This window comes from Cyprinodon tularosa, unplaced genomic scaffold, assembly GCF_016077235.1.
Source record: "Cyprinodon tularosa strain WSP-4 unplaced genomic scaffold, ASM1607723v1 ctg238, whole genome shotgun sequence".
In the NCBI taxonomy this organism is placed as follows: Eukaryota; Metazoa; Chordata; class Actinopteri; order Cyprinodontiformes; family Cyprinodontidae; genus Cyprinodon; species Cyprinodon tularosa.
In genome coordinates, this window is record NW_024038890.1 from 53,834 (window position 1) to 69,806 (window position 15,973).

At 38.5% G+C, this 15,973-nt stretch overlaps 1 protein-coding gene across 3 annotated transcripts; it reads left to right on the forward strand.

The window, feature by feature from the left end:
- The first annotated feature begins 451 nt into the window (after positions 1-451).
- On the forward strand, positions 452-11,075 carry LOC119784961 (E3 ubiquitin-protein ligase RNF34-like). 3 transcript variants are annotated; one of them, XM_038287289.1, is made up of 7 exons: positions 452-628; positions 1,024-1,242; positions 3,179-3,610; positions 6,218-6,283; positions 6,487-6,688; positions 7,099-7,140; positions 9,486-11,075. In XM_038287289.1, exons 1-7 carry the CDS (start codon positions 623-625, stop codon positions 9,671-9,673), a joined length of 1,155 nt encoding a protein of 384 aa, XP_038143217.1. In that variant the 5' UTR covers positions 452-622; the 3' UTR covers positions 9,674-11,075. The 3 variants fall into 3 exon arrangements, with proteins under 3 accessions (XP_038143217.1, XP_038143216.1, XP_038143218.1); XM_038287288.1 differs by lacking the exon at positions 452-628 and having other exon boundaries at positions 1,015-1,242; XM_038287290.1 differs by lacking the exons at positions 452-628; positions 7,099-7,140 and having other exon boundaries at positions 1,015-1,242.
- Positions 11,076-15,973: the final 4,898 nt, after the last annotated feature.

Below are 15,973 nucleotides of genomic sequence, written 5' to 3' on the forward strand. Positions count from 1 at the left end.
ATAGTCCCTCTGTTACATATGGAGTAATGTAACGACAGTAATTTCTCCCTAGGATAATTAAAGTATTTCTGTTTCTGGTTCTGTTTCCTGGTTGATGGGACAGGTGTTGTGAATGAAACGGTGTCCAGCTTAAAAGAGCTCCTGTGTGTCGCTGAATGTTTGCATTGATGACTGAAAGACATCTTCTTCCTCCATTTATCTGTTTACTGCAGTGTGTTGAACCATAATTTCAATTAGTGGAAAAATTATAATATATAAATGTATAAAATATAATATAAAATATATATTTTTTTAAAGTCTAATCAACCAAAACTTTCGCGACCCCCATGCAGTACTACCGTGGATCCCCTAGGGGTCGCTGACCCCTGTTGAAGACCTCCAAACTAACGTATTCGAGGGAATCTTGCGTGTTTCCTTTCTTCCGGATGGTGGCGCTAATGCGCTACTCAGCTGGTTTTACAGCAGCTAAAGCCGCCCCAAGCAGCTGCAGTAGCGGCATCATAGCAGCTGTACTGAGTAGTTTTCTGCCATTGAAAGTGCTGGATTGTTTTGCTTAAAAAGTGACATACCTCTTTGCGATGAAAACACCGGGTGAAGGGTCTGTTACCGAACCGGAGCTGCAATGAAGGTGCATTGTTTTAAAATGTGTCTGTTTTCCATAGTAACAACTAGCTAATCCTGGCTAACATAATGGTGCTAACGGGATATTAGCCATTAAAATGCTTCGCTGGTTTATGGATACGTTTTTGGTGATTTTTTTTATTAATACTTGTTATCATTTTTGTTGTGTTATTATAACAATACGCAATTGTTTCGGCTATCTTTGGCGTTTTACTAAAAAAAAATGTCACTATAATTTATAATAATAATTTTCTTTTTTGTTGTTATTGTGATTGCTCTGTTTAGAAATCATCGTATTTTAATAGCCGCTCATTTTTGACGGTGTTGCTTACATTTAGGAAGATTATGTTCAACGTGGACTTGAGTTGACACCTTTATAATAAGTCTGCTGTCATGTTTCAGGCCGAGGCTTCTTCATTGTGGGCTTCATGCTGTGGTCTGCTGAATGAAGTCATGGGTACAGGGGCCGTCAGGGGCCAGCAGCCAGGGTTTGGGGCAGGTGCAGGGCCCTTCAGGTTCGCCCCCAGTGCGGGATATTCCACCTACCCGCCCAACAGCTCAGGGAACCCCAGCCTTGTTTGCAAAGCTTGTGGACAGACCTTCTCAGTCTTCAGGAGGAAGGTGAGTCTTCTGGGTTAATTTAAGGACATGGTGTAGATATATTCCAACTTTTTATCAACATATAAAAAATAAAACTGAACTCTTTAAACTTAAAGAGTCGGAGGGGGGGGGGGGGGGGGGGGGGGTTCTAGGTACATGTATACAATATATCAAAAAGAGTTGTCAAGCATTCAATAGGAAATAGAAATATCTTAAAATAAGATCATAGGTGTAAGAAAGGTAGTTTGTTTTTTCTTGATCTACATTAATAATTTTGGAAATTGTGACAAAGAGATTTGTTGCTTCAGATTTCTCCATTAAACACATCATTTTGTCTTACTTGATATATTAAATACTGTTAATATATTTGTAACTGCCCCTTTTTGCATCAAAACTGTCAAGTTCTTTTACTATGGAAATGTTTATTACCAAAAATGCAAAACAGAGATCATTTAACTTCAGGCAGAAATATACTCTGCTTAAAGTCGTAGGGATGTCATATTTAAATGTCGAATCATTCTGGCTTAAACATGTATATAAATGTACTCTTTATCAGATGATATTGTCCCGAAAGTTAGAAAATTCATATAAAAAAAAAAATCCTGTCCTAAAATATGTGTTTTTTTCCCATTATTTTATGCAGACCAGTTAGTTATACGTCAGTCTGTAAACCTAAATTCGGCCAATCATATATCAACGGTCATCTGTCGGTCTATTTTTTCGGTCATAGCATCTTGATTCATATGTCGCAGCTAATATACGCAACGGTTGAAAAAAGAAATACGAATAATTTCCTTTCCCATGGAGTTCCATCCCAGACGTCTGTGTCTCCGGCAGGCGTAGAGCTAACAGATGTGGCAGCGTTGCGAGGCAAGGGCTCAAACATGTACGGCTGTAAGCCTTCTACACCAAACCAAGCTTCTGCCACCCTGGCATCCTTTTCCACAACATCTTCGTCCCCACTTTCCTCCTTTTAATAAAAAATGTAGAACGGATGAGACACATCTACTGCCTCCGACACTAAACTCTGCTCCTCTTGCATATTTCTGCTGTCCATAGCGTTCCTTCACAGTGTCGTTGCTAAGTCAGCAATTTAGTGCTACTTGGTCCCAATGTAATTTCCCATTGGGAACCTACTAGCACTAAGTTGCTAACTGGTTAGCAAGATGCTTCCGACAAACTGGCTATAATCAAAATGCTTGGCAACCTCCCACCCCCTTGATAAATGACCAATGACATTCACTTTATTCACTCTTGTAAAGTCGGGCACCACTCGGGAGAATTTGGAACTGCAACGGTTGGAACAGCCGCTTCCCTACGACATTAAACCATTTTAAGAAGTAAACAGAGTAAATTTTGAATTTTAGATCAAAGTTATTACCCATTTTAAATAAAATCAGGATGTTTTATCTTCTCTTTCTTCAAATTTGGATTTTTCTAATATAGACATTGGAATATAATAACTACCCGACTATTTTTCTCATTTCACTAGCTACGTCGACATGCACAAAATTTCTCGGATCCGATCTAAATCTTGGGTTGATACCAAAATTTCTGCACTGTTTAGAACGATCCGAGATGTAACGTTTGTTTAACATGAAAATGTTTGTGTGGCAGAAGAGTAACACTTGACATCATTATCTTGAACCTACCATCCCTACTGCCTAACTCGGTGGTGGCAGTATTATGTTGTGTTGAAACTCTTCTTCAGCAATATAGCGGTGCTTTATTCTGTTGAACCACATCAACCGTCAATAAAGTTTGCAAAGTATTGTATTCCTCAGTAGGTTCAGGTAAAGTTGTTCTAAAATTGCTGAATGGTCTTTCCCCCCGGTTCTTTTTTTTTTTTTTTCTTTTTTTTTACCTGGTATTGATGTACAGGCTGTATCCCATTGAATGCAGAAGGTCTGTGTCGTCTACGTCCCCTCAGATTGTCTTCATTTTCTTTCCATTCCAGTACAACTGCTCTGACTGCAAGAAGAGCTTCTGCTCTCTGTGCTCCGTGGTCCAGGAGAACCTACGCGTTTGTACCACCTGCCATCTGCTGAAGGCCACAGCGTTCCACCGGCCGCGGCTCATGCGCCTACGAGTGAGGGACCTGCGTCAGTACCTGATGCTGCGCAACATCTCCACTGACACCTGCAGGGAAAAGGACGACCTGGTCGATCTGGTTCTTTGTCATCGGGGCATCGAGGAGGATGACGAAGATGATGGGGAGGAGGAGGAGGAAGAAGAGGATGAGGAGGATATGGAGGACCCTAACACAGCCAGCCTCCTCTTTCATACCCATCGCGCATCAGCCGCTTTCAATGAACAGCCTGCCTCTGAGCGGCCTGCTGCCTCTCAGGAGGAATCCCACAGCAGGAGCGAAAGCTCCGATACCAGCCAGGTTAGAATCTGAAGCTTCTCACATTATTCCAGCTCTATCACATTATGATCTTTACAACTGGTTATGGTAATGGAAAAGCTTGGAAACTGACATTGAAAGTACTTGAGTTTCACCACTAAAAAGGTGTTTGAACCCAGTATATTTTATATGCAATTAATTTGTCTGCTCTAGATTCAATATTGATGGATGAAATCATTCCGACATCAGCCAAACAATCTAAGCAAGCTGATAAAAAGACTTCTTCTATTTAAAGTTTAATAAACAGTTGGTTAATAATAGATAGGTGAGTTGTTCTAATTTTCTGTTTGAGTAATATCACTTGATTAAGCCTTTTCTATTACGCCACGCTAAAAATCAGTGATAGAGTAATTCGTGCAGATATAGCATCGGGTCGTATCAGCTGCAGTGGCGTCATGACAACATAATGTTTTTATAAGGACACCCATAATAAAAAAGACAGGACTATGTATGGCTCCAGTGGCAGTTCCAGACCAAATGTACCAGGGGGCCAGGAGGGGGCCATCGTGTTTTCATGGGGGACACAGAAAAGCATGAAATAAAAAACAGAGCAAAGGATTCAAATATATTAAGATAGCTGCATGAAGTGACATTTTATTCAATTAGGTTCAATTAAAGTTCTATGTCTTATTAGGTCAATATATATATTCAGAATTTAGGAATTTTACATATTTTTGAGTTGATGTAAGTTTAGGGCTGCAACTAACGATTATTTTAAAAATCGATGAATCGGCCGATTATTTTTTCGATTAATCGATGAATCGGACAAAAAATATTTTTTATACTAACCTCTTTATTCCAAAATAAACATTTTAGCAGAACAAACAAGCACACAAGTACAGGTTGCTCATTAACTGTCCTGGTGCAATATGAAAAATAAATGTTTGTGTTAAAACTACGCAAATTTACATGAGAAATGTGGCTGTACATCCACAAAATATAGGCTACTTTGTTTCATAAAGCGCAAAAAAAGACATTTTTGTTTTTAAAAGCCCCTAAGGGGTTCAAACAATAGGTCCCCCCATTTCATCAAATGAGTTTTTTTAGACTAGAAAAGTTCTGCCTTTTAAGACAGGAAAGTATAGCAGTTAAAGTTGCTACTTGAGAAAATACTGAACCATAGAGATAAAAATAGCCCTGTGATTCAAATTATAAATTGTATTTGGAATAAAAATGAGAGAACTAGGGGTGGAAAAAAACACATCCACCAAAGACAGATATTTACATGGGAATGTGGCGTATAATTAATTGACATATTACTGATCTTGCTGGATTTTATGCTTTACTTCCATAAATTGCAGGATCTTCTTTATCTTTGCCAGAAGATTTAAACTTCAAAAGCCTTGCCCTCATAATTTGCAAGCTAATTTATTTATAAAGGCTATTTTAATTATTGTGATCAATTTGCGCCGTCAATCCCGGTGCATGCGCGCTTCATTTGCAGTCTGGACGCTGAAACATCCTGCAGCTCTGACTGCAGCGCTGAGAGGGATTCCTGCGGGAGAACGGGGTTGGGATGAGGGAGGCGCCTCACGGCAGCAGCTGCTGCTGCAGGATAAGAGTAGGAACGATGCATGCTTTCACGTAAGAGTCTCCAAAAGCCGCCAGTGACACCGTAAAAAGTCGCCAGATTTGTCGCTAGTCGCTTTTTAAAAAAAATAGTCGCTGGAGGGGTCTGAAAAGTCGCTAAATATAGCGACAAAGTCGCTGAGTTGGCAACACTGCGCACCTGCAGCGCTGGTTCGCTCTGCCGTAATTTTTTTTCTTCCCCCGTTTCAGTCAAGTGGCAGTGATGACGGCGGATGACGCATTAATCGCGCGACACAACTAATCGATGATGAAATTCGTTGCCAACGCTTTTAAAAGTCGATTTTTATCGATTCGTTGTTGCAGCCCTATGTAAGTTAAAATAACCCTTTTCTAAAAAAAATCTGTATTAGAACTCAAGAAAAACTGATAAATTAAGCTGTAAAATTTTATATATATTTTTTTTGGTTTTGAAAAAAAAATTTATCAGAAGAAAACTGGGATTCTATCTCGATACCACTGAAGTCATCACCTTATTGTTTTTAAATAATTAGAAGAACAGAATTTACAAAGAAAAAAATTAAATAGATCCAAAGGGCCTATCGGTAACCGTGTCTGTTCATATCATCGTTAGAACTTCTTTGAGTATTATGTCTTCAGTACAGGGGCCAGGACATGATCTACTGGGTCACTGGCCCCCGTTGGCCTTGTCTAGAACCGCCCATGTATGGCTCTGTACCTCATCACCTAATAGGACACTTGAACTCTTGCAAGATGTCGACGTTGTGACATTTCTGACCCTTAACGGTGCTCCTCAGCTGTTTGTAATTCTTTTAGCGCATCAGTAGATGGGATTACATTTTAAAGCCATGTGAAATGGCTTTAGAAACGAGGCCAAACAAAGCTTACCTCTGACCTGTCAGGATACCCTGTAAAAACCTCACATGACCTGTTTATGTTGTCATGACTTTTTCTGTTAATGGAAAGTTCACATTTCAACAACGACTCTACCAAATCAACTGTAATCTGTCATATTCCTCACAAACTATTGTTTTCCCGCAGGATTCGAGCGATTTCACACCGGCGTCTCTCCTTAACTCGGATTCCAGTGAACAATCTGGTGATCAGGTGATCCACATCCTGCTGTTTTTCCGTGTCAAAGTTTAGGTAGCTACGGCTTTTTACAGTGGTAAAAAAATAGCCTGGATATTTTTTTATCTAAATTGAAACTTGGATGAACTAGAAAATGTCTTTGTTTGTCCATTAAGCAGAATTTAACTTGCATTTAATCTTTTTTATTCATGTAAATATGTATGTTTTTGTTGTTGTAGATGAGTCCTCAGACTGGGCATGCAGCCAGAGCATCCCTCTCTGACATCTCCAGTGTGAGGGACATTAAGGGCCTGTCCGTCAGGCAGCTGAAGGAGATCCTGGCGAGGAATTTTGTCAATTACTCCGGTTGTTGTGAGAAGTGGGAGCTTGTGGAGCGTGTCAACAGGCTGTACAGAGAGAAGGAGAAGAACACTAAATCATGTATGTACTTATATCTCTGGTATCGGAAACAAAACAGCCCATTTTCATTTTACCATCATGACTTCAATAACATCTAATTTAAACCAGAAAGCAACACTTGATAATATGAATCGGCTTTTGTTTTGTTCTAAATAACATTCATGTTTAAAGAGTTGATGAGTTACTGAGTTTTAAATTTACCAAATAGGGGAGGAAATGATGTCAAATCTAAATTAAAAATGTTCAGTGTTTATATTAAACCAATAGGGGATCCTGTTTTTAACAGAAACTAAATCACTTTTATTTTCCTTACTTTATATCCTGTAGGTAATGATATTAATTTATTATAAGTTAATCAGATGCCATAAAAGGTTATTATTTTGAAATGATGATGAAGTATCTCATGCCTGCTTTACTCCTCCTCTATAAAGTGATGGCCTTCCCCTCTTCTATCTGCAACGGTTCCATCAGAGGTAAGGTTCTGGATTCTTACCGTGGTCAGATCTTCTCCCATCATATGAGCAAAACCCCTAACTCAGCAAACATGTGTCCATTGTGAGCCAGTTGTGATCCTGTTCTCATCTGCTATATCATCTATGCTTTTAGAAAATGACTGTGCCTCGTTCTGTATTTACTAAGTTCAACGTTTCATTGTGGATGAAAGCCATTATTCATTTGTCTTTTATTATAAAGGCAAATATAGATGCAAACAGGTCATTTTTGTTAGCTGCATGTTTTTTTTTGTTTTTTTGTCTTGATTTTTAGGCATTAGTAGAATAAATGATTTGCAGAAGATTTTGACATGACTGTACATGAAAGTATAGACATGCAGAACTTTGGAAAATATTCATAGCTCTTATATTTTAGCCGGGTTTCAACTTCAACTATAAATGTTTTTGAAGATTTTACTCAATGAACAAAGTATTGCACAATTTTTAAGTAGAAGCGAAATAATAGATTTAATCCGTCTTTCTAAATGTTGGGACTTTTTGGTGACCAATTTTATCCATATAATTCTCAGAGAGCTTATTTAGTTATTTATTTCAAACAGCATAAAAAAGACACTGACTTATAAGGGAAAAACACGGAGCAGGTAATCCTTTCAGACATAAAGCTCCTGTGGATCTGGTTGTGCACAGATTGCTAATCGTGCCTGCAGGTTGAATTCTTGTGGCATTTGTGAGTTTACAAAAACATGAGATTTATGTACAGTTTGAGGCAGACCCGAAGCGGGTCAGGCAATCACATTGCATTATGGTCAAAGGAGACGTATGCTGTGATGAAACCAAGAGCTACCAAGCCCTCAGCCTTACCAAGATAAACATGGCAGCGCAGAAGGACGCACGCGCAGCTGCTGCTACCACATCTGTTTTATCAGGATCTGCGATTTCAATCTTTGAAAGCGGAACAGCGAGATAACTCCAAGCATACATCTTCTCATGCCTTCTGCTGCTTTAGATATTTTATTTGCTACCTTGATTGGCTAAAACCAAACTGAAAGGCGAACACTAGATGTCTTTTTGCAGAATCAGCTGGAAAGTTCTGCTTTTCCCAAACAGATTCAATGAGAGCAGTCTTGGATTGATAATGTGTAGAAGTAAACCGAGGGTACCAGAGATTATCAATCTGGCTCAGCGGGCGGCATGAGGTCCAGAGTGACAGGCATGCAAAAATTTCACACAAATACATTTCTTCTTCAGTTTTAGTTTGTTGTTAGTTTTAATCTTTGCAAGAAAGAGTTTCAGGTTGATGAGAATTATTTTTGATGGTGCACACATCAGTGGGGTTATTGTACTACAGTTAGTGGAGGCTCTACTTTTTGTTTCTGAAAATTCTGAACAAACGTCAGCATGAAGTTCAGGTTTGTGTGCCGTCCAACTATAACTGAGCCTTAATCCTGTGTGCCAAACATCTTTTGGAGGAGGTAGTGTGATGGTATAAGGAAGAATATCCATTACCATTAAAGGTGACATGGAGCCTGTTAATTCTCGCTACTAAACGCCTGGGGTTGATCCAAGACGACCTCTAAAGGTTCAGCATTAAAAAAGTGTGAATTCCTGCAGTCTTGAACAAAAAGGAACCACACTGGCTGACTTACAACTGGTGGTATAAATGGGTTCAGCAGCAGTATGTGAACAACTACTGACAAACGTGTCTACAGTTCCTCCAGGTGCTACCTCTATTTGTTTTACTAAACTGTTAAAGAGCTATTTGGTGTCGTTCTTTAGACTCCAAGCATCCAGTCCAGGAAGTGGCTCCAAATAAGAGAAAGCTCTTAGGAATTGGTAGACAGGATCTTCATGGGCACTACTACTGAAACCAAACTTGTGTTTGCCTTAGAGATGTGTGTTAAAAATAAAGGGTAAATAAGCAGACTTTGCAACAAGAGCGACCACACATTTATTAATTTTTTTTTTTTTTTTTGTGGCGTTATGATCCAGTTGAGTCTTAGTCGCTTTCAGATTCCAATGCATGCAGAACAGTTCATCATAACTATCTAATTTACCATAGATGGAAAAACTTTGAACCAATCTGCCTGATCTAGTTGAACTGTCTCTGTAAAGTGCCTTGAGATGACATGCTGTGAATTGGCGCTATATACGGTAAGTAAACTGAGTTAAAATAGAATTCACACATAATGACTTTTGCCCAAAAAAAGGTGATGCTTGCGATGCTAAAAGAAGTGGAAAACTACTTCTGCAGGTTACTGAAACACAGTTCTCTGCATGAGACGCTTCCTGTAACTTGAAGGTATTTTATGTGCTTTTGGTTGTTGGCTTTGGCCTCACATTTACCCTCCTCTGTCTCCACCTTGCAGATGGGGAGAAATGTCCGCTAAAGCTTCAGGACGACAACCTCTGCAGGATCTGTATGGACGCCGTGATCGACTGCGTTCTGTTGGAGTGTGGTCACCTGGTCACCTGCACCAACTGCGGCAAGAGGATGAACCACTGTCCAATATGCAGGCAGTTCGTCGTGAGGGCCGTGCACGTTTTTAAATGCTAACGCACCACTTGGCCTGAATCAAGAGCTTCTCTCCAAGGAAGCTCATACATTTACAAATCTTACAATCCTCACTTTCAGATGTTTGGATTTACTGGGTCTTTGTATCATTTGCACACAAAAATATTTTTAAGACTGAAGGGTTAACAGATGAGGACAATGCTTTTGTTTCAGATATTCCTTCTCTTTGTCTTGGTTTTCTACTGTTTCTCAAAGCAAAGAATGTCAGGTCCACTCGGACGCAAACTGGTTAACACACAATCTTCATCTCTGCCTGTAAACTGTAGCTCTTCTTCAGATCTACTCTCCTTGCCTACTTCTGCAAGTCAATACATATCTTAGTAAAGACCTTGCACTGAAATCTCAGCAGATGTGGAAAATGTAGGTGCCAAACGGTCACTGTCTTGCTTAATGCTCATATTCTTCCCTCAGCTGGAGGAGGACAGCATCACGTCCGCCTTTCAGCAGGTTGGATCACAAAGCACTTTGTTCATCTTCCACGTTAATGCAGCACCACTCACAACCCACCGCACCTCATGACAGTTAATAATGGCTAAGATAATGTGCGCTTCTTCCTGAATGCTTGATGAGAGATGCTAATTAGGATTTGTTGAGCTTTGCTGTGTAAATGTTGTGCTGCACATAGGAGCAGATGCTCTGCAGTTATCTTACATGCAACTGATTGATGGTTCTGTATTACGAGATGCATTATTAATTATATTGATTTAGTTTTTCATAAAATAAGTGCTTGTTTTAATGTGTTTCATTTAGGTCACAGCAATAGTCGGGTCTTCGCACCAAACAGGAGGCTCGAATTAAACCGGTGCTAACTCATCCAATCTTCCCTGTTTCTTTTGGGAGTTTTTTTTTTACTGAATTTTGATGTAAAACTTACATTTTATTAGGTTGTTGGATCAAAAATGTCATGCTTTTTTAAGTTGGTGATATATAAGACATGATAAATGAAACTATTTACTCAAAGATGTTAATGTGAGGTTACAGACAGCTGAGTGAAGTGAAAGTATATTACCATAATGACTAACTGTACATATATCAGCCTGTATAGGATGTATATAGCTATATTTTTCCATTTGATTTGAATCGTGTGTTTATTGATTGCAAAAATGTTTATTTTTTAAATATTGTTTTATTTTTTTTTATGTGGCTTGAATCTATGTTCATCGCTTGCCGTTCCACTGGACCACAGCAAAACAGGTAGTTTTACATCATTCCCTCGGTACGAAGCATGCTGCAGTCACGGTACTGATGTCCTCTACCATCACAAAGAGCAGCAGAGCAAACCAGACTTTTCATTTAGAGAGGGTGGATTCGTGTGCAACATGTGGTCTTTGTATTTGCAGATGTTGAACTTTGTATTATGGGTTAAATTAAAGATTTTAATTAATGTTTCTCTTTTTACTGTCATACATATTCCAAATTGATGCTAAAGAAAGATCTTAATATACAGTATGCCCCCCACCCACCACTTTTTCTTACAAAATAGAGAAATCTCTAACGCTTTCTTTTACAGTACATCATTAACCATGTAATAAATAATATGGTAACACACTATTTTACTTGATTTGGTAATCACCCCAAAATTAAGTAATTACTGGCATTTTTCTATTACAAATGTATGTCACTATGAAACAATGGAGACATTTGGTGGGTAATTACCATTAGGTTACAACATAACGGTTTCTATTATTGGCCACTAACTACTACCAGATTACGCACTAAATTGTAACTCATGATCAGGTAAATAAAGCATAACACATAAAACTGATCTCGAGTTACATATAAATAAGAGTTTAGTTTTCAAGTTTGGCTTGCTGTCTTCTAGGTTTGTTTTTTTTCTGTTATATGCCAAGTAATAAACTGCATTTTACTACATAACTGATTTATTGCTGTAGGTGAAATGAAAGGAAAATTAGTTACTTGGTAATAAAAGTCTGAAATCTAAGTAGCCTGAGCTTGTTTGCCAAAAATTTGAATTTCAGTACTTACTAAAATTCTACATAAAGTTTTTCTTGTTACCTAGTAATATAGTATAACTTGCGATGTGATTACCATCTCATTACATGTTATTGAAGTACTGTAAAAGAGAGCGTTACCAAAAAATCATGTGTGATGAAGAACTAGGAAAATTAGGCAAGGCAAGGCAAATTTATTTGTATAGCACAATTCAGTACAAAGACAATGCAAAGTGCTTTACATGATTAAAATAGAGGAAGATAAAACAGAATCAAAGCAAGTAGGAAAAAATAAAAAAATAAAATAAAGGCAGAAACAAAAAAAGAATATTAAAAACTGTTGGATTAAAGAAAACATGTTTTTGTTGAACCGTTTAACTAGAATAGTCGAAGGCAATCCTAAACAAATGTGTTTTTAGTCTTGATTTAAAGGATCTCAGGCTTTCCGCACTTTTACAGTTTTCTGGAAGTTTGTTCCAGATTAGTGGAGCATAGGAACTAAATGCTGCTTCTCCATGTTTAGTTCTGGTTCTAGGTATGCAGAGCAGGCTGGAGCAAGAAGACCTGAGTGGTCTGGAGGGTTGATACACTGATAGCAAGTCTGTGATGTATTTAGGTGCTAAGCCATTCAGAGATTTATAGACTAACAGAAGTATTTTGAAGTCTATTCTCTGAGATACAGGGAGCCAGTGTAAGGACTTTAGAACTGGGGTGATGTGTTCTACTTTCTTAGTCTTAGTGAGGACATGGGCAGCAGCGTGCTGGATCAGCTGCAGCTGTCTGATCCACTTTTTAGGCAGACCTGTGAAAACACCGTTGCAGTAATCAATTTGACTAAAAATAAACGCATGGATTAGTTTTTCCAGATCATGCTGAGACATTAGTCCTTTAATCCTGGAAATGTTCTTCAGGTGATAGAAAGCCGACCTTGTAATTGTCTTTAAATGCTTTTGGAGGTTCAAGTCTGAATCCAGCACTACACCTAGACTTCGGGCCTGATCAGTGGTTACTAGCTGAAGCGACTGAAGCTGTGTGCTAACTTTAGATCTCTCCTCTATTGGTCCAAAGATTATTACTTCCGTTTTGTTTTTATTCAGTTGAAGAAAATTATGGCACATCCAGGCATTGATTTCTTCTAAGCATTTACTCACTGCTTGAATTGGTTCATGGTCACCTGGTGACAATTAGAGCACAGTTCTGGGATGAATCAGTTCTATCACCTTAAAGCCAGATTGTACAAAAAAAAAAAAAAAAAAATCCGCTACTGAGCTGATGGAGGCATGAAAGGAGAAAAAACAGACACTTTAGGAAAAGAATTACAGTAATTAAAAAAAGTCATTGCAACCAATCAAGCTTTTTTTATGAGAAAAGAACTGGGAATCATGTTTTTTGATCAAAAACCTTATTAGAGTAATTTACTTACAAATGAAAAATGAAGTTTGATGTCTGGGAAAATGCTGAAGAATAATGATAAATGCTGATTTTTTAACAGATGAAAAATAAAGTTCCAACACACTGATTTCGAAACAGATGTTGGAATAGATACAGGTCACAATTAAACCGATGAAAATACCCCAAAATAAACCAGAAGTGGGTAGTAACTAGATCTGCAAATAACGATTAATTTTACAAATCCATTAATCTGTCGATAATTTTTTCGATTGATAATCAGATAGCCAAAGATTCCTTAAAGAAAATTGTTTACTAAATTAAAGTGAAACTCAAACTTTTCCAGTTGATAGACCATATTGACAAAAAAAATTATTTTTCTTCATTTTAAATGCAAAATTTTAATAAACATTTTTCAACCATTTTGATATAATTAGTGCTCTAAGAGGGTTGTTCTGTAAACTTAAGGCTTGTTTTAGAGCCTCTATAATCCAGTGAATTGATTGGTTACAAAATTTGTTGACGACTATTTATATAATGAATTAATCGCGATTAATCGTTTCAACACTAATAGTAACTAATTTAACTTGTTATAATTAGTTGAGTAATATCTTGACAAGTAAATTTTTACAAGTAGATTTACAGCAGCATATATAATAATACGTTTGAGTACTATTTTAAAATATCATTACTCTTACTTGAATAAAATGTTTGTCCATTTTTAATAGTGTCACTTATTTTTATTTTGAGTGATTTAGACAAAGATACACAGCTGAATATTATGTTAAATTTAGTCAGGGGGGTTGTATGCAGGCATATTTAAACCTACAATGACATTTAAGTTAATATTCAAGAAGTAGTAAATATTAGAGCTACTGGAAAATGTATTCAGAAAATGTGTTTTCAACAGTGTGGGCTTATTTTTCTATTATTATTTTATTATAGTTGTTAAAATGCTGGAATTTCTACAGACCTTCACATTTTGGTCTGTCTCTTTTAATGATTTGTAATATCACATGTTATGAGTAACTCAGTAACAGAGCAGCCTTTTTACAGAGTACTTTTCCCTCCTGAATAATTAATCGGGCTGATACTTTTTACTCTATGATAGTGTTGCACTTAATCAGGTATATTTTTGGGCATTCTACCAACCTCTGGAAGGAGGTGATTAAAAGGTCAGATCAGGGATCTCGAAAGCCACTTTAAATAGTTCTGCCAAAAACTGCCAGAAGATGGTTGCAGACTGCTGTAACAGATTTTAGCCTATATACACTCACCGGACACTTTATTAGGTACACCTGTCCAACTGCTCGTTAACACTTAATTTCTAAGCAGCCAATCACATGGCGGCAACTCAGTGCATTTAGGCATGTAGACATGGTCAAGACAATCTCCTGCAGTTCAAACCGAGCATCAGTATGGGGAAGAAAGGTGATTTGAGTGACTTTGAACGTGGCATGATTGTTGGTGCCAGAAGGGCTGGTCTGAGTATTTCAGAAACTGCTGATCTACTGGGATTTTCACGCACAACCATCTCTAGGGTTTACAGAGAATGGTCCAAAAAAGAAAAAAACATCCAGTGAGCGGCAGTTCTGTGGGTGGAAGTGCCTTGTTGATGCCAGAGGTCAGAGGAGAATGGCCAGACTGGTTCGAGCTGATAGAAGGGCAACAGTGACTCAAATAACCACCCGTTACAACCAAGGTGGGCAGAAGAGCATCTCTGAACGCACAGTACGTGGAACTTTGAGGCAGATGGGCTACAGCAGCAGAAGACCACACCGGGTGCCACTCATTTCAGCTAAGAACAGGAAACTGAGGCTACAATTTGCAAAAACTCATCGAAATTGGACAATAGAAGATTGGAAAAACATTGCCTGGTCTGATGAGTCTCGATTTCTGCTGCGACATTCGGATGGTAGGGTCAGAATTTGGCGTCTACAACATGAAAGCATGGATCCATCCTGCCGTGTATCAACGGTTCAGGCTGGTGGTGGTGGTGTCATGGTGTGGGGAATATTTTCTTGGCACTCTTTGGGCCCCTTGGTACCAATTGAGCATCGTTGCAACGCCACAGCCTACCTGAGTATTGTTGCTGACCATGTCCATCCCTTTATGACCACAATGTACCCAACTTCTGATGGCTACTTTCAGCAGGATAATGCGCCATGTCATAAAGCTGGAATCATCTCAGACTGGTTTCTTGAACATGACAATGAGTTCACTGTACTCAAATGGCCTCCCCAGTCACCAGATCTCAATCCAATAGAGCATCTTTGGGATGTGGTGGAACGGGAGATTCGCATCATGGATGTGCAGCCGACAAATCTGCGGCAACTGTGTGATGCCATCATGTCAATATGGACCAAACTCCCTGAGGAATGCTTCCAGCACCTTGTTGAATCTATGCTACGAAGAATTGAGGCAGTTCTGAAGGCAAAAGGGGGTCCAACCCGTTACTAGCATGGGGTACCTAATAAAGTGGCCGGTGAGTGTATAACATTAAGGACAGTCAATAAATACTATGAGGATCCATGCTGAGGAGTGTGTAGTACTGTATAGTATAGTGAATGGTAGTAGAAAGCATATCGTAGACTCTTAGTCATCCAGGTCACAGTCATGAGGTTCTGAGTCTGAGCCCCACTTCCACAGACTGCCACTCTGAGCAAGACCTTTAACCCCTAAATGTGCTCCGAGAGCGCCGCAAGATGGCAGCTCACTGCTCCCTGAGGACATGGGTTAAATGCAGAGGTAAATTTCTCCAATGTGGGATCAATAAAGTTCAATTATCAATTAATTATTCCAACAAAGTTAAAAAAGTCTTGGTGAAAAAAAAAGTAAAAAACAAAGTGTTTTTTTTTCTTTTACTCTAACTAGGTGAATTTTCAAATCCCTTTAAATAGAACTCAGCTAAGTGTTCGACTGCATTCTGCACCATATTTTT